The sequence below is a fragment of the Calliphora vicina genome, chromosome 1, assembly GCF_958450345.1.
Source record: "Calliphora vicina chromosome 1, idCalVici1.1, whole genome shotgun sequence".
Classification (NCBI taxonomy): domain Eukaryota; kingdom Metazoa; phylum Arthropoda; class Insecta; order Diptera; family Calliphoridae; genus Calliphora; species Calliphora vicina.
Window position 1 is genome coordinate 51,665,803 of NC_088780.1, and position 18,653 is coordinate 51,684,455.

Sequence of the window (18,653 nt, forward strand, 5' to 3'; positions counted from 1 at the left end):
AAATCTGATCTGTTGGTTCCCACGGGGATCTTTTTTTCATGTACTTCAAAATATCATATCACGTAAAAAATCATAGATCTCTACTTTGAACTCGACTATCTGGGTCTTTCAAAGCGATCAAAATCTAACAAAATTTGTTCGAGTACGTACAAATTCGGAGCAAATGGGAGAGCCTTTCATTGTTTGTTGAAAAACATTGGAGACTACGGCAATGTGAGCTCTAATTGGTTGTATCAAATATATTTCTCTCTGAACACCGTTCATGATTCAAACTTTATAAATGAGCACAACTCAATTTATTTAGTGGTTTTTGGTCTGTAGGTGGCATTGCTACCGATATCTCGCGAATTATGACTTTTGACTTCACATTAACCCAATAAAAAATCCAGAGGTGTAATGATCTAGGCAACCATTTGACAAGGCCGGACACGAAATTAGCTGCTCACCATAATGATTTCTCAATAAAGCCATTGTAATTATTCTTAGAGGTGTGGGAGGTATAGTTGAAAGCACCAATCTGACATTACCACTGGATAGTATTGGAGGAGATTTTGCTCCGAACTAACCGGTCGTGAAGCAACAGACCGGACTGTAGGATCTGAATATAGCAGGTACCACAGTGTTATTGGACCTGGACAAGAGTTTGGGTTGGGAAGTACAATCGGCAAGAGGAGTTGGTGCCCGTAATTTCAACAAGTAGATATCTATCAGTAATTTTAATCTGTAGATACTGATTTGAGACTAATGTCTATTTACCACTTCGGTATTGATATCTGTTAAGTATTTTACATCGTATATATCTATTTGTTAAAATTGCCGACAAAAGTTGACAATTTCATGAGGAATAAGAATATGTAGGGGACTGCAGGGGACATTTTCGAATTCATTAGGGGATTGTAGTGGGATTATATGGAATTTCCTGGGATTGTCAGTTCTTTGCTTTATTTTTTCTTGAAGAGAATCACAATGGACCCATCGGTCAACGAGTGGATGTGTACTTTTGTACAACACCATTCAAAAGCTAGGTACTCTGTTCAAAATTTCGTGCGAAATGCTGTCAAACTACATATAAAATATTTGGTATGAAATATATGCGAAATAATTTCGCACTATCAGTACTCTGTTTTTATTGTGGAAAACATGTGAAATAGATCTGGCAACCTTATTTTTGCACACGAAATAACATAACGCAGCACTTCTTTCGCACAAAATTAAAACCAACAGCTAGCTGTCAAACACCATGTAAAATTTTTCGCATGAAAAAACCATATTTTTTCCCAAATATGTACAGAGTACTAGGCTAAAGCTAAAAGAATTGTTCCCATTGTTTACGTAACACTATTTCCCATTCAAGAATCGGTATTTTGATCAATAAATCTGATAATCGTATTAAGCTGACTTGGTGCTGCCAACTCATTACTCCCTTTCTATACTTGACAAATATTTATCATAACAAATAATGACGTTTGTTGTCAAGACAAAGTTGTCTGAGCAAAAGCACTAACAATTTTGTCATAACAAAGCAATATTAATAATAAATGGAGACTACGAGTATACCTGATCATTTTTTATCTTGATAACCATTTTGACGTTTATCATGATAAAAATGTATGAGGTATAGACAGGGAGTTAGACTTTTTTTGTGGATTGTTAATAAATGTGGATTATATACGGAGAAATCTGAAACAATTTAGACTACTAAAGCGAATATTGTCCGACTCATTCGTGAGATATACATAGTCACAAACTGTCATCAAGTTCTTTGAGAATTAATGAAGAGTTTTAGTGTTTTTTCTCTCCTTTCAAAATATATTGTGTTCTGTTCATTTTATTTAATTTTTGAAAAGTTCTAACTAACAAAGATCATTTTATATGGTCCATCCTGTATGTTACAATAGTAGTCTGAATCGATTTAGACTCTTTGAGAATTCAAAAATTGTTTAATAGAAATTTTGTTATTTTTTTTACTTTTTTCAAAAGAACTTAAGTTTTGTTAATTTTATTTAATTTTTGAAAAGCTCTATCTAACAAAGATATCTTTATTTGGTTCACTCTGTGTATTCTAATAGTAGTCACACTGTATGCAGTGAAAATATGCGCAAACAAATAACAATATATCAAAATATCATCCACTACTACAAACAATCACGATCAGTGAGAGATTTTTTCTACTCGACTTGTATTTATGGATGATGAAGATGAGCTAGATGATGATGATGTCTCATGCATAATATTTTGTATTTCTTAATATTTTAAAGTTTTATATGTTTTTGATTTTATTATTATGGCGATGCTGACGACGAGCTGATGATGATGTTTTTCATGTCACTAACGTTGCTCTTGTTGAATTTCAGTTTAACTGACTTAAACTACTCGGAGACTAGTACAAATACAGCCACTAACTAATTCTGCCCTTGAACCTGAGCAAAAAAAAAATCACAACAAAATAGACGACTGACTGACTTTATCTTCTTTTAGAAATAAAGAATAATTTTTCTTTTTTTAGAAAAGCAAAAAATAAAAAATAAATACTTTAATAAATTTATGGTTTACTAGGTTAACAAATGCAAAAAAGATTTCAAATGCTTTATACAAATACTCGTCGTGCTGTATTTATTTATCTAATATCTCTCCTTCAGATCTCAAATTTGTTTATTAATGTTTTTATTTCTTCTAGTTTTAATTTCTAAGAATTTAGATGTTTTTTATATATTTTTTTTTTATTTTTTTAAACTTTACACTTGTTTTAATTTATTATTTATATTTATTTTTTTTAATTTTGTATTTATTGTTATTAAGATGACTTTAAATTTGTTTTTGTTTTTAATGAGTTTTATTTTTGAAAAAATCTTGTTATTAATCAAAATCTTTTCATACCTTCGAGTATCAAAATTGTTGTGTACTTTGAACAGTTTAATTATTTTGCTTAATTTGTTTTAGGGGATTTTTTTTTTTAATTCTTCAATTACATTCATTCTTCATGTTTTAAGTCTAACACCTTATAATATAAATTTTTATTCCAATTATGGAAAACACACTGCACGAAAAATGCTTAGCAAACACAATTAAATGTTGGAAAAACATAGTAATATGTAGTTTAGTATTATAAAACAAGTTATCCATTTGAAAAAAGTTAGTTTACCTAACGTTTAATATAATTGTTTATATGTTCAGACCAAAAAAATGTATCAAAAGTACATATTTCCAAATATAAAATATTATTATAATGCTGATAAAATTGCTCGATAAAAGAAAATAATTTACGTCCCACAGTGTTGTGAGCGTGGCCATAAATAGATAAATTGAATTTTGGAAATTAGAAAAATGTCTAATGGTATTTAATAGAAGACACTTTTACTAATAAGTATAAAAAAATTAAATTAAAATAATATATTTTTCCAAAGATATGGCTACTCAAAGTGGTTTGAAATAACTGCAGGACTAAAATAATTGAAAATTAACACTATTTTTAATTACATATGTTAACAAAACTGTATTGGGGTATTCACACGGTCTACTATTTGGTCATATTGTCATAATGTCCTAATATATTTTGACAGTTTAATCAAATTTTTGTTGTGTTTCAAACAAAAAAGTTCTAAACTAATAACTCTATTTGAACTATATTTATTGTTTTGTCATAAAATAATACTTTTTTTTGTTTAAAACACAACAACAACTATTATAATATATTATGACAATATGACTAATAGAAGACCATGTGAATACCCCATATGTATCATTATAAGAATGAGATCAACAAAACAAGATTTCTTGTGAAAAGTAGAAATTTAATTGTGATAAAAAAATTGTTTTCAATTATTACCGGTATATTTTTTTGTTATTTTATAGCAAAAAGTATGTAAATTTATAAAAATATAAATTTAGCTGCGCTTACTACGCCATTTTTAATAATTTTTATTTTTTTAGTGTCAGCCCAAATGAAAATGCCACACTATTTTCAGTACATTATTTAGTTCCAGGATATATGGGAAGGATACCAGACCTTGAAATTAGAATGGCCAAACTTAATGTGTGATTTATATTATATATTGTGTATAGTTAAACATTTAACTCGTTATAAGTGAAGACAATTAATTTTTGGCTCCTTTTTAACATTTTTGAAAATTGAACGAAATTTTAACGAATCATTAACTATATTAAAATTAATGTCTGTACAAAATTTCATTATGTTACAACTATTTTTCCGTTATTGTAATTTTTTATTTCAGGATATATGGGAAGGATACGCATCCTTGAAGTTTAAATGACAAAATTTTATGTATGATAATCTTTTGCCAATTAAAACATGTGTGCCAAATTTCATTACTTTGCGATAACTCCTTCTAGTTTTGGCCGCTCGTTATATGAACTCACGACACTGTGTGTCGTAATGAGTTGGAATGGAAATTGGAACTGAAAACTTTTAATTTTTACCACATATTTCAATCAGTATGAGAGATTTTTAATACGAAACTAAGAACATATTGTAAAAAAGTGTAACAAACTGATAAAGTTATAATAAAGCATTGGAATTGGAATCGCTTTGGCTTCCATATAGCTTCTCTCAATATTATGCTTACCAAACGTTGATAAAATGCAGTAAAGTAAGGCGAATAACTGCCTACTGCTTACCAGAGTAAGCAGAGCCTCTAGACTATTAATCTCGAAAAAAAAATAATACTGCTGTGTAATGGGGAGTTCCTCTCATGTTTTTGTGCATCCCAAAAATGAATAAGTGCTTTCGATACTACTGATATATTACAGCATTTTGTAACGCAATCATAAACCATAGATGGGGGTAGTGCGCTAATTTTGCAGTTTGCACTAATACTTAGTGATAGTGCAAAATTGGTGCAATCATTTTGTTGATCTTTAGTGCTGAGTTGAAAATTAGCAGCATCACTAAACATTAGTGATAGTGAGTTAAAAAATTTTGCACTCAAAATTAAATTATTTGATTTTAAAAAATGTAATCTTCAGTTTATTGTAACTTTTTTTTCTGCACTAATTTGATTTCAAAATGATTTAAGTTTATTTTTGTGCACTAATTCAAAACATCCCAATAAGCATTTTTACTGGAATTCAAGTTAAAAGCTAATGTAATTCAAAACTTGATTATAGTCAAGCAATTGAATTACAGTTGAATTACACTTTATTTCAATAGCATTCTCCAGTAAAAAGTAAACATAAATTCAAGCTATATGTTTTTGTTTGAAAAATATTTAATTTTTTCAACATATTTACATTTGCATTCAAGTCAAATTCCAACAAAATGTTCAAGTGCTTGAATTTTGGGGCTTTGATGCATGATAAATATTTGACGAAAAAGACATAACCACTAATTAAATATATTTGATTTCTATTATTTATTTCAAAAACTTATTTTACTTAGGATGATTCAAAACAAAATTTTGTTTTATTTTATTTGATGCTGTAAACCAGTGTTTAAAAAATAAAATAAGTCAAAAATAAAAATCTTCAGCCAAAAAAGTATATTATGTGTTGTTGTTGTGAATTTATATTTGTGTAAGTTGTAAACAAAAGTTTTGTTATACACACAGAAAACACGATCTTTCTGTTAGCAACACGAACATCTGAGACGAATAAAAACGAATAATTCTTTCAAACTCTCTCAAAACAAAAACAACACACAGTGTTTAATGCTGTCAATTTTGGTGTTATGACTGAAGATTTTCTTTTTTGACTACTTTTATTGCTACCTTAACTGCTGCATCAACTGCTACTTTACTGCTAACTTAAAAATTAAAACTCGATATAGAGCAGTAGCAATGATTTGTATTTTTATGCTACTACTCCATTTGCAATTCATGTTTTATTACTACTGCTCTGTTAAGAGTTTTATATTTTGAAGGTAGCAGTAGTTTTAAAAAAACAAGAAAACGAAAAAAGACAAATGCTACTGCTACCGCTACATACACTTTTTTGAAGCAGTAGTTGTAGCAACAGTTAAAAATTTGTTAGTTATCGTAGCTTTTTAAACACTGCTGTAAACACGTCAAACAAATTTGTGCTATATAAAGTGGTTACTAGTGTAACCATTCGAGTAATGATCGTTCGATTAATCGAATAATTTCATACGAATAATTATTCGAACAATTTAAAAATTACCATTTTCGAATAACAAATAATTTGAACAATTTTATGAATAATAATCGAATAAAACGAATAAACAAATTTAAATAAGTAATAATGACATTCATAAATTGTAGTTTCCGAAATTCGACAAATAACTAAGGATAAAGGGAGTCTTTCGCTCACTGTAGACGAGTGGTTCGATAACTCCTTCTATAAATATTACTGCAAGAAGTTACAATTCTAAAAACAAGTCTTTCAAAGTGTGTAATTTAGTACTTGAACTAATGAAAATAAAAGGTACGGAATAAAATATTTGTTATTTAGTAAAAAAAAGGCTGAATGATTTTAGAATTGATTTCAAAACAGAAATTTTAGCGTCTAAACATGAACATATGCTGTCGAAATATTAGCAGAATCGCAATAAATAATCAAAATATTAACTTAGATTAAAGTATTTATTTTGCGTATTTATAAATACGCCAATCATGCACTGTCTGACTTCAAATTAGACACGTTCACTGACAATGATATCTATAAGACCACCTTATTAAGCAAAGATTCGGTGACATTGATAGAGCTTAGAGATAGAGCTTATAAACAATTTAGAAAAAGTGAATAATTCATTTACTAAAGAATTAGTTACTCATTTTAAAATCCGAATTAATGAACGACATACACAAGTTCTTAATACGTTTATATTGTACTTGAATTCAGGATCATGTCCAACTAGCTAAAATTTTTTATAGCATATCTCCAAAACGGAAACTAAAGAGTTTGCTATTCAATTGATTTGTAGATTGTTCGACAGGAATGTGATCAGAATATTTCTGATGAAAATTTAATGATGGATTTTTAAAATTATCAATACTTGAATTGTTAACTTTAACGTTTTTCTTTAACCATAAAATATTGAAAAATTTTAATACCCTAATGGTTACGCTTTTTTGAGCAAATATTTGCCATATATAACACCCTACCTAAATACTTCATTAAATATAACAAAATAAATTTTAAATTTATATTATTCGAATTTGGCTGCAATAATTTCATGACCACTCATTTTTGAAAATTTAGTGAGAGTATGTTTTTGTTCATTGGAAGATAAAATTTTGCACTAATTGAGTGTAATGCTGGTTTTTGCACTAAATCCGCGTTTAGTGGTAGTGAAAACATTATCACTATCACCAATTTTATCGCAAAAGTTGGTGAAAAGTAGTACAAACTAAATTGTCTGCAATTTTATTTAGTGATAGTGCAATACATATATTTCAATCAACATTTAGTGCACTACCCCCAACCAACATTGTCATACATTCTTTTATATAATACAAACAAATTATTGGTGCATATTTCTGCAGAAAATTTTAACATTTTTTCCAGCTCCTCACAATATTTAGCATACAAAAGTGGTAAACAAATGCAGTAAATTAAACGCGAATTACTGCCGTTTATATCACATAAAAATATTGGTAGATATCAGAGCTGTAAATGAATCACTCATTTTTGAATTAATTCGCGAATCATTCACACAAAAAAATGAATTGAATGAAATTTGAGTCAATTCAGATGAATTTGGTAAAAATGAATTGCAATTCGTTTCCAATTCAAATGAATTGAATTGATTTTGAATTAATTCAAATGAATTTGGTAAAAATTAATTGCAATTCGTTTCCAATTCAAATGAATTGAATTGATTTTGAATTAATTCAATTAATTTACAATTCATTTGAATTGATTTTGAATTAATTCAAACGAATTAGAAAAAAAATAGCAATTCATTTCCAACTCCGACGCGAAATTCGCAGCATATTTAGCAGATTCTTCAATGTCATTAAGTATGCAGTATAATTAATCGACGGTTTAAAAGTCTTCCTTTAAATATAATGCGCCGTTACCATCGTCAGCTGGTGTTGAAAGATTATTTTCGTACGCCTCTATTCTAAACATCCCTAAACGTGGATTTCTTTCAGATGATAATTTTGAAAAGCTATTGTTGTTTAAGGTGAATGATGCATTCTAATTAAATCTAACTAGCCTTATTTATGAAACTCAATTGTGTTTTGAACTACATACATTGTTATTTTTCCTGATTTTTGATTATTTTTGGAAGATAGTTTTATTTTTTTGAAATAAATATTAGCAAAAAGTTTGTTGTTGGGTGGTCGTGGGTCACAAAATTTCAAAAATTATTAATTGCTTCTTGAATATTAAATACGTTTTGTCGTTCAGCGTATTTCAAAATAAAAATCAGTTCTTCTTGAAGAAATAAACTCCAAACACCATGTTTTCATTGATCAGGCGCGTATACAGGACAAGGCTTTTCAATTTTTGTACTGGATATTTTCATTTTGGTAGGAGAAATCTTTCATTCCCCCTAGAGATCTGCTCTTGAATTTGATTGATTGCAACTCATTTTTGAATCATTCATTTGAATTGCTAATTCTTTTTTCTAATTCATTTGAATTAATTCAAAATCAATTCAAATGAATTGCAACTCATTTTTACAAATTCATTTGAATTGGAAATTAATTGAAATTCATTTCTGCCTAATTCGTTTGAATTGATTCAAATTTCATTCAATTCAATGAATTAATTCAAAATTTAGCTAATTCATAATGAATTAAAATCAAAAAAGAATGATTCATTTACAGCTCTGGTAGATATTAATATTTTTTGTATAATTCCAAGGCGATCTAGGAGCTACATATGTACAATATATAGCTTATGAAATTTTGCACGAATAATCTTCGTTGATTAGAAATATTGTAAATAGGAAATCATGAGATAGAAACGTTTCCAAATAGGTCAAAATACAAAGAAAAATAAAGTTAAGAAATATGTATTTTTTAGTATTACTTTATTTACTTATGTTAACAAAAACATGAGAACATAATTAATTAAATTCTGAAAATAGAAAACTAACTAAAAAGTATTGACAAAACAATGGAAACTTTGGTTTAATTTTTACAAATATTGTCTGACCCTTTTATTGACTCAGTATTTTGTTGTTTTTTTATTACTGCTTTACAGCAAAGATGCATTCAACCAATTAAAGAGTAAATCCTATCTGAAATATAAAATAAATATTTTTAGATCTTTAGGATATTCGAGAATAAAATCCAAACAGAATTAGGACAATGCCATAATTTTACCGAACCATGAACTCGGGGAAATTACAATTTTTGGCAATAATTTGTTCAATATACCATTATTTTACACTGTTTCTCAATTCAATTATATTTAATAATAACAATAATAATAAGTTCAGAATATTATTATTAAATCCATAGAAAAAACATACTGAGAATTTTGATGTAATCGGATAACGTTAACCCTTTCAACACCGGGGTTAATTTACCAACATACATATGTATATGAAGATGTTTAACAATTTTAGGTCTAAGTTAGAGGAGAACATTGCCCTTTTTTAAATTTAATTGCATGTTCTAAATTAATCCAACTTATAACTGCAATAAATTCTAGGATTTATGTTGTGAAGCAAGTATACATGCAATTTTCTTGATTAAAATTTGTTATTAAACGAATTTTATTTTTTATACAGATACACTAGAAATTATGATTACATGTTTCAAATTTCATTTAACAAAGTCCTTCAATTTGTATTTTTAAAAATGCTTTATTTTTTTAAAAATTTAAAATATTTACACATATTTTTGTACAATTTATTTTTAAATTCGTTCAAAATTTAAAAAGTGTTCTTAAAGTTTTTAAAACAATATATTTTTTATATAGTTTACAAAGTCAAATTTATTATTGATTTTCGTAAGATTCGTATTAGTTTAGAATGTAAGAAATTAAGAAAAAATCAATATTTTATTTATTGTTGTTTTTTAAATTGTTTTATACAATTTAATTTTATTATTTATGTGCATTAACGGAAATATTGAATCAATTACTTTTTGATAAGAAAATCGTTGTAACACATTTTCTCGTAAATATCTCTAAGGATAATGATACTTTCATCCGATATCACTCATACAGGCAAACGTACTCGTTTCGTTTTTGTAATTTCCGTTATATTATTTCAAAAATTAAAACTTTGTTCGTTTACAAACACACAATAATTAACTGTTTTATTTATTTTCTTTAAGAATTAATGTTATTTTTTATTGTTTAACGCGCCGTTTTAGCAGTAATGCTAGAGAAATGGTTTTGGCTATGATTATTTTTCTTGTTTTTTAATTTAAGTTGCGTTTAAGGCAATTTTTGACCCGTACGAACTTTTCGCCACGACGTTGATCATTCAAATATTGAAACGGTTTTTTTCGGATGACATAAAAGTTCGTTTGCAAATACACGGTTCATCTGTCTGCGTCTCCAAACTATTGTGTTTTTCAAAAAAAAATATATATTTATTTGATTTTTTTTACTTACACATACGAACGTATTGTATTTTTATGATCGTATACTTTTTTTATTGTATTATAACTCGACAATTTGTTTTTATTTAAACTTTAGTCGCATTTTAATCCATCGCAATACTTGGTTTTTTTGTATTTTTTTGTAAATTTTTCTCATTTTCGTTGATTTTTCTTCATTTACATTTATTTAGACAAACATCATCAGCAACAACTACAACGAGAATTTGCCACAACAAAAGTAAAACATAGCACAGTGGGACCATTGTATATAGAACTTTGAAACTACTTATCCGATCGGTGCAAAGTATGAATAAATAATAAATAAAATATTGTTGGCAGAGTTGTAAAATGTGAGCAAACAATGACTCATATTTTTTTGCAAAATTTCTACTGCAAATAAAATGCAAATGGCTTAACCCTCTAATGCTTAAGCATGCCTCAAGGCACTCATCGAACCCTTAGCGCCAAATTATCGTAAGCGACAAAACACAAATTTTACAGGAGAATTTCTTCTTGAAATTTAAAATTTTTTAAATTCGAATAAATATAACTTTGGACTTAGTCATTATTTTTAAACAATTTTTTTTCTATTTGACATATAAAAGTGTTGTTACTCCAACAAACGAAAATTGGAGAAAATCGGAACCACTGTTATCAAAAATAATGGAGTATGGTGGGTAAAAATTTTGAAAATTTAATTTTCAAATGCGAATATCTCTCCGAATATAAGCTATAAGAGATATTTGAGAGCTAGGACAAGGTTGTATATAGTGCTCGATAGGAAGATTGTATGTGTATGAAGATTGTATTTGAAATCGTAACACAAACGAAGAAATTGGATCGTTTTAAAAATATAACATGCCCGAGGTGTCCTACTTTGAGGACCCTTGGTCGCGGCCCTGGTGGGCCCATGAGGTCAAGGTTCAAAACTTAAACTCGACAACACTTTTTCTTTGCGCATGTGAAATTTCATTCAAACCAATCTAACCAATTAGAAGTTACATATTTATTTCCTTCTTTTTTTTCGATACCACTGTGCATAGACTAACATAAACCCGAATCAGCTGTTTTTAGAAATATGGCGGAGGCAAACAAAAAAAATTTACGAAAAATTAACAAAAGAAAATTTATAATAAACCACGGAAGATTTAAAAGAGGGACAAACATATAAAAAACAATCATATATCTCGTCTCACACACTCATCAATTTTTTACTACATTTTATTTTTTCTATCGCTCTAAGATCTCTTAATGGCAGAATTAAAAAAATGTAAACAAAACCATACGGTTCGAAATTACTTTTTTGACAGCTGTCAATGGTCTCTTACCTGGGTATCTGTGCCACTTTGACTTACGATAAAATCTTACCCCCTATAATTTTTAAGTTATTAATAATTTTGATATTCTGAAAACGCTAAAACATTAGTCGGTCCATAAAATTTTAGTTTTTGCAATAAAAAAAAAATTAGAAAATGTCGCTTACTATAATTGGGCGCTAAAACTTTGAAAGCTTTTTAAAATATTTAAGTACGTTTTTTTAGCAACTGTTACAAGAGTTTTTTAATTGAAAAATTATTTATAATTGCATTTATTGCCATTTTTGCGATTAATGCCTTGGGCATGCTTAAGCATTAGAGGGTTAACTTCTCATTTAATCAAATTCCATGTTTAGCGTTGATCTGACCAATAGTTTAGAAGTTATATATTCATTGCCATTTAATATACAAAGGGTTCCACTGTGTTCACACACATATAAATATGTGACTTATTAAATAGTTGTTGTTATATTTTCATATAACGGTAACAAAAAATAACGTTTTTTATTGTTGTTGTACGATTGTTTTGTTTATTTTTGTTGTATGTACAAGTATTTAAAATGTAGCGGTATATAATTTTCTATTTATCTCTTTTGTACTTCTGTCTGTTTGTCTGTCTGTCTGGCCGTGTGTCCCTGCCTCTCTAATTCCCCCACTACGTTTTATCACCATCTTCTTGTAAGTAAAATGTCTGTCTGTCGGTTTGCCTGTGTGTCAAACAATTTAGTGAAAACAATTACACTTGCTTTGCTGTTGTTGTTATATTGAAAATTAATTGTTTAAACATGTGAATTTTTGTCATTTTTTATCAATGTTAAATATTGGAAAACAGTTTTCATTCATTAATTAAGTTTTCAAAAAGTTTATGCAATTTTCGTTGTAAACTTTTTTTCAATTTTAATTAACTTCAACTCATTTGAATACAAACAATTTGTCCGTACAAATTTTTTCTCACCTAAAAAAGATGTTTAAAACGAAATTAACATGATTGAACAATTTTTTTTTTGTACAAAATTATATTTACTAGAGTATTTAGGTATTGCATATTGTAATTTCTTAATTAATTAAATGTGGGGAAATTCAGAAAATTCTATTTTAAATTGTTTATCTAATAACTTTTCTGAAGGGAAGTTGAAAAATGTATACAGTGCTTGAATATGCAATTGTGACTTTTCCAAATATTTGATTAATTGGTCAAAATCCAAAATAATTCTTAATTTTATTAATAACGTATGAGGAATAAAAATAAAATAAACCAAAAAATATATAAAACCTTTATAAACCTTATATTAGCAAAAAAAAATAATAAGAACTTAATTACATTCTGAAAATAGAAAACAATTTAAAAAGTAAACTTAGGTTTTATTTTCTGGCCTAATTTTCGAGAACTAATTTCCAATTTTAGATTAATAATAACCTTTCGGTGAATCTCGCTATTAAATTATCTTGTCGAATATTTCTTATTTTTTTAATCTCTTGTATGTCGAAATTCCAATCTTATATATTCCTTTGCTGATGACAACAATATTTATCATCAGTGTTTATTAAATAATTGGCCAATCCTGTTGGAGATTGGATTGGAAATATGAATGCCAACCTTAATCGATCGAATATGGGAATATGGTAGATTTTCATTCTCACAATATTTATATAAGCGCTCGTCAGATCATGCTGATTTATCTATACTAATAATAGGAGAGCTCGATTGCTTATTCTCCGATCACCACAAGATACTTTTTACGATACAGCTTAATCTGGTTATGGAAATACCCTTTATACATCCAAAGAAAACTGACTAGGCCAAATTCCGTAATCTTATTGATACCATACACACCATACCACATCCAGAAATGGGTACATTGAATGGAGTCTATACGACTCTGTGATTTTTCCATCAAGGTCACTAAGGAAAGCTTTCTATGTTTCATTTAAGGAGCGGCAGGGACCTAGGAAATTCCGGTAACCATGGTGGAATCCTAGAATAATGCAGCAAAGCTTCAGTACATTCAAGAGGGAAAACAGAAAGGCAACTCTTTGCCTTCGTGGAAACGAAGATAATTCTGCGAAGACTTGAAATGTATCACGCATGCATAACGTCTTCGAAAATAACAATACAAAACCCCGGTACGCCAGGATTTCTGATAAAATCAGACTTTACTGAAAATAGTATCGAAACTTTGTATCTGCTCATGAAAACACATTTTCCGGATGTAGGGATGATGAAAATGGGAACACTAGGTCAGAGCACATTATGTTTCACTAGTATTGGTTAATGTGTGGCATTGTTTAACTGTACCGCGTTACGATTCTTCGAAGTTTGCATTGACCATAAAACTCATTAACTAGTTCGAGAATTTCGGCTTCCTATACGAAGGTATAGGTCGATTTGCTGTTCCTGGACGATGCTCTTTTTAGGCGTATGCCTTAATTGGAGATGGTGTTATGTATTATTACAGGTCAAGTGTTGTAAAATATTAAGCTCGCATTTAAGAAGAATTATTTCAGCATTTCTGGGTTAACAATTAGACATCTGTCTTTGCCCAAATTTTTTTCACTTATCATTGAATCGATGCAGTTATCTGCATATGAAACAGGTTAGAATTCATTACAAATAATACTTAGAAAACTATGTGTGGTTGTTATCCAAAGTATTGGAGATAGTATACTACTAGGTATACTACCCTGCCATGCGTCTCGGATGATATTCCTATTCATTATTTTGGTATGTTTTCTTGTAAGGTATAAACAATATTTTTTAGTTTTTCGCACATTAATGTACCACTCAGGTCAAAGATCTATCGTTTTATATTCAAGGATTTTAAAACTTTTAAATTATTAGACTTTCATAACAGAAGCAAAGTTAAAGTAATTGACGGCTTGCTAAAAAATAACGTTTTTATAGTATAATATCATATCACGTTTATTAAAAATTTGTTAAATGTAGCTTATAAAAGTAATGTTTTTGCTGAGACATCAAATTCTTTTAACGCAAATAGTTTATGATCATGACCTGAGTCATGTGTATTTTAGTCTACTAGAAACAAAAAACACTTGTTCTCAAATTACATACAAAAAGTTCTAAAACAAGTTTTAAGCTATTATACAATTAACCCCTTTTTTTAAATGCGTAAATTTGTTTACGAGCCAGCATTATGAGCATAAATTAAAAAATCTGGTAAAAGAAAAATAAACATTTATTTAGCTAATAGCCAATATGCAGCAGAACTACAAGAAAATAGTTACGACGTTATAACTTATTTTGTTTACGACTATGCTTGAAAATCATTATGATTGATTGTCATTAACATGTTTGGGGATTTTTTTTCGTTGTTTTGGTTTAATGGCTGCAAAATATTTATAAAATTTGTTTGGTTGTTTGCAAAGCAACACCAAATAAAAACAAATACATTTTTCAAAATCAGGTTTTTACGTTTTCAAAACACTCAGTATGTCACTAGTTGGAAATACATTAATTGAATTTCAAAATTGACCAATAAAACAGAAAATCCTACGCTTAAAAATGACGTTGTTTTTGACAACGCTCTATAAGGCAAGAGTTCAAAATAAAAGTGTTTTGAACTTTGTAACATTATAAAAGGCGAATTAGAAAAGAAATTTGGAGAATTAATTTGGACAACACAATTTGTTTTACTTACGAAACAAATGATTGATATTATTGCTATAAATCAAATACTTATGTATATATTACAATATGGGTACATACATTTAAATTTTTCCCAGCAAAAACTTTCCATTTTTTTTAAATATTTGTTTCTATTTTTTATTATTTTTAGGTACTGTTTCCTTTAATCTTTGCCGAAATGCTAGGCAAATGTGATGTGGAAGCTAATGTAGAGGGTGGTGGAAGTTCTGGACAAGCTGGCGCTATACGTTGGGGTATTGCCATGTGCTTGCGCAGTTTCGTTGATCAAGAAATGATTGAATCGTTGCGCTTAGGTAAATATACATATAATTTATAGTATAGTTTATATTGAGAACAAAAGTTGATTGGTTTTAATTAAAATGCATTTTGTTTTATGATTTCAGCTGGTCTTCTAACACGTGATTACCGTCGCCGTGAACGTAAGAAGTTTGGCCAAGAAGGTGCTCGCCGCAAATACACATGGAAGAAACGTTAATATGTTTTGTTTATGTATGGTTTTCCAATTGTTGCTAATGTGTTGTTAATAAAATTTACATTTTATTTAAAGGTTTTAAACCCAATATTTCCATGCCTTGTTTTAGTATTTCTTTGGATTTTTTGAATAGCATCAAACGATGTTGTTGTTTTTCAAAATTAGCTTCTGATTTAATGGGCAAACGTTTAAGCGCCCGACTGGTGCTATTGCTAAACATAAAGACAATTAAATATTAATAAATTAATATTAGATTTAATTCATAAACTTACCTTAAACCAAATAAGTAGTTTACTAAAATGCATGCTTCTAGCTGTTCTTTTGCCTGCCATAATATTTGGGGAAATCGGGCAATTTCATTTAACAGTTCATAGGCCTCTGGGTCTGCGAGATGTTTCCATGAGAATTGCAGGCTATTGGTATTTATATTACAGTTTTGTTCGATTAAATTATTTAATCGGCAGTGAGTGTATTGCAACTTAATGCCGGTATCACCATTAACTTGTAGGGCCTTATCCCAGGAGAACTCGTAATCCCTTTGTCGTCTTTGTTTCAAATCGTTTATAATAACAGCAGATACACCTAAGACATCCGCCACTTCTGAAGATGTTATATCAACCTTAGTAGCTGGTAAAGAAACAGTAATACAATTAAATATGACTTATTTTATATGCGATTAACAATAAAGCTCGGAAAACGATATACAGGGAAAATTAAACAGTTAATCTGACCCTCAATAGGTCCCCATAAATATCTAAAATATGGTTAACAATATACTTACTGGGACTTTTTAATTGTTTCTCATGCATAATATCTCTTGCTTCATCCAGCAAATCTTTAAGGAATACCGCTTGACCTTTGCGAGTGCTCATGCCATGTATGCGGCCAAATTTTACATGTTTCGCTTTAGATTCCACTATTTCATCACTCAATTTTGAAGTGGTTTGAAAGCAGGCCTTAAAATGATCTGTTTGTCCATTCTCCACGATATAGAATATATTTTCGAATTTAAATCGTTGCCATCTATCCAAAAGAGCGGCAATATCACGTGCCAAATATAAAGTGGAGCCATCGCTTTTGATCACCGGTACACGACGTTTGTCCACCACTACAACTTTACGTCCATCCTTTTCCGGCAGCAATAAATGTTTCTTTTCTAGTTGTTGTAAAACTGCTGTGATTTGTTGTTGGCTATATTGGGATTCCCAGTCATAAACATCGAAAGATACCCCTAAACGGTGGTAAACAGCTTCCAAATTTTTAATAGTATACTCTCTATAATTTTGCCATTGTTTGTTTAGATCCGATGACTGGTTGCCGCTTTCTAAATCTTTAAAGTAATCTCTAGCCCTTTGTGCTATAGAAGTGTCTGTCTCAGCCTCTTTGTTGGCGGTGACATAAGCTTTATACAGAGTTTCTATGGGATTTTCTTGCATTTGCTGTTCGGTAGCTTGTAATAGCTCCACTCCCACTTGCAACAAGCCAAATTGAGTGCCCCAATCACCCAAATAATTCATTTTTGTTACGGGATATTGAAGATTTTGGTGTAGATTAGCCAATACATTGCCTATGATGGTGGAACGTATGTGGCCCACATGAAATGGTTTAGCTATGTTGGGAGAACTATATTCAAATACCATATGTTCTTTACGTTTAGGTAAGTCCTCCATACAATTTCCCATTAGCAGGGTCTCCATATAGGGCCTTTCATTTAAAGTAAATTCTACTTTTGCTGGAAATTTACCATTAGCTGGTATAAATTTTGTCTGTTCCACCAATTCCTTGTCATAGTTCAAATTTTCCACCTCCCTTAACAGCTCCACATTGCTGGTTGCATCATTTCCCTTTACTGACCACTGCAATGCCGGCTTACCATTTGATGCTGCTTTCGTGGGTACTTCTAGCTCGTAATATACATTGTGATTTTTAACTAGTTGTGTGATCTGTTGTAAAATAAAAGAAACAGTTAAATTATTCAGTTAAATTTATGAGTATTATTTATAAATTCGTCAAATTAATGAAATAATATAAATTACCTTATCACTTATGGACTTACGTATCAAACCTGACATTTTTCTGTTTTTATTTTGTTATGACCAGCTGTTTTTGACAGTTACATTTTAGTATGATTGAGTGAAATGTGATTTGTTGTTGTTTTGTAAAAGAGTTTTCTTGTAATGAAGGTGCCAGATTGGTAATTGTTGAACATAAAGGGAAAAGCGTTTAAATAAAATTCGTTTCTTATTGAAAAGCTTACTGCAAAAACACAGTGAATTCGAAATAAATAAAAATCTTTTATAATGGTTATCAAAGACCAAAAAAAAAAATAAAAATCTTTTATAATGGTTATAATCAAAGACCAAAAAGAAATAAAAATCTTTTATAATGGTTATCAAAGACCAAACAATTTTTTTTCATAATGGTTATCAAAATAATATTGGTTATTTGTAACTGTTATTCATGGACCACTTTTTTTTGATAATCAATTATTATCGGATTTTTTCCAATATTTATATAAAAGTTTCCAACTTAAATAATAAGATATATAAGCCCTTAAAGATGGAAGGTAGGGTGCTAATATGTTCTAATAATATATTTTCCGTACAACCGAAAATAAAATATTACTCTGAAATATATCTAATCTATTATTTTTTATTTATTTAACGTTATGGTACATTAATGTCTGGTTATATATTAAATTAATGTTATACTGTCTGTTA

General features: G+C 29.1%; 2 protein-coding genes across 2 annotated transcripts in view; one reads left to right on the forward strand and one right to left on the reverse strand.

The window, feature by feature from the left end:
* The window catches only part of mRpS9 (mitochondrial ribosomal protein S9), a 62,786-nt gene extending 46,765 nt beyond the window's left edge, over positions 1 to 16,021 (forward strand). Inside the window, exons 7-8 of the mRNA XM_065513000.1 lie at positions 15,592 to 15,754; positions 15,845 to 16,021. Of these exons, the coding sequence (XP_065369072.1) occupies positions 15,592 to 15,754; positions 15,845 to 15,936 (255 nt within the window). The 3' untranslated portion in view covers positions 15,937 to 16,021. The remainder of the gene's footprint in view (positions 1 to 15,591; positions 15,755 to 15,844) is intronic.
* ArgRS-m (arginyl-tRNA synthetase, mitochondrial) lies at positions 15,992 to 18,057 on the reverse strand. Its single transcript, XM_065512989.1, has 4 exons — positions 17,970 to 18,057; positions 16,715 to 17,876; positions 16,206 to 16,560; positions 15,992 to 16,145 (listed from the first exon to the last, which is right to left on the reverse strand). Exons 1-4 carry the CDS (start codon positions 18,003 to 18,005, stop codon positions 15,992 to 15,994), a joined length of 1,707 nt encoding a protein of 568 aa, XP_065369061.1. The 5' UTR covers positions 18,006 to 18,057.
* Positions 18,058 to 18,653: the final 596 nt, after the last annotated feature.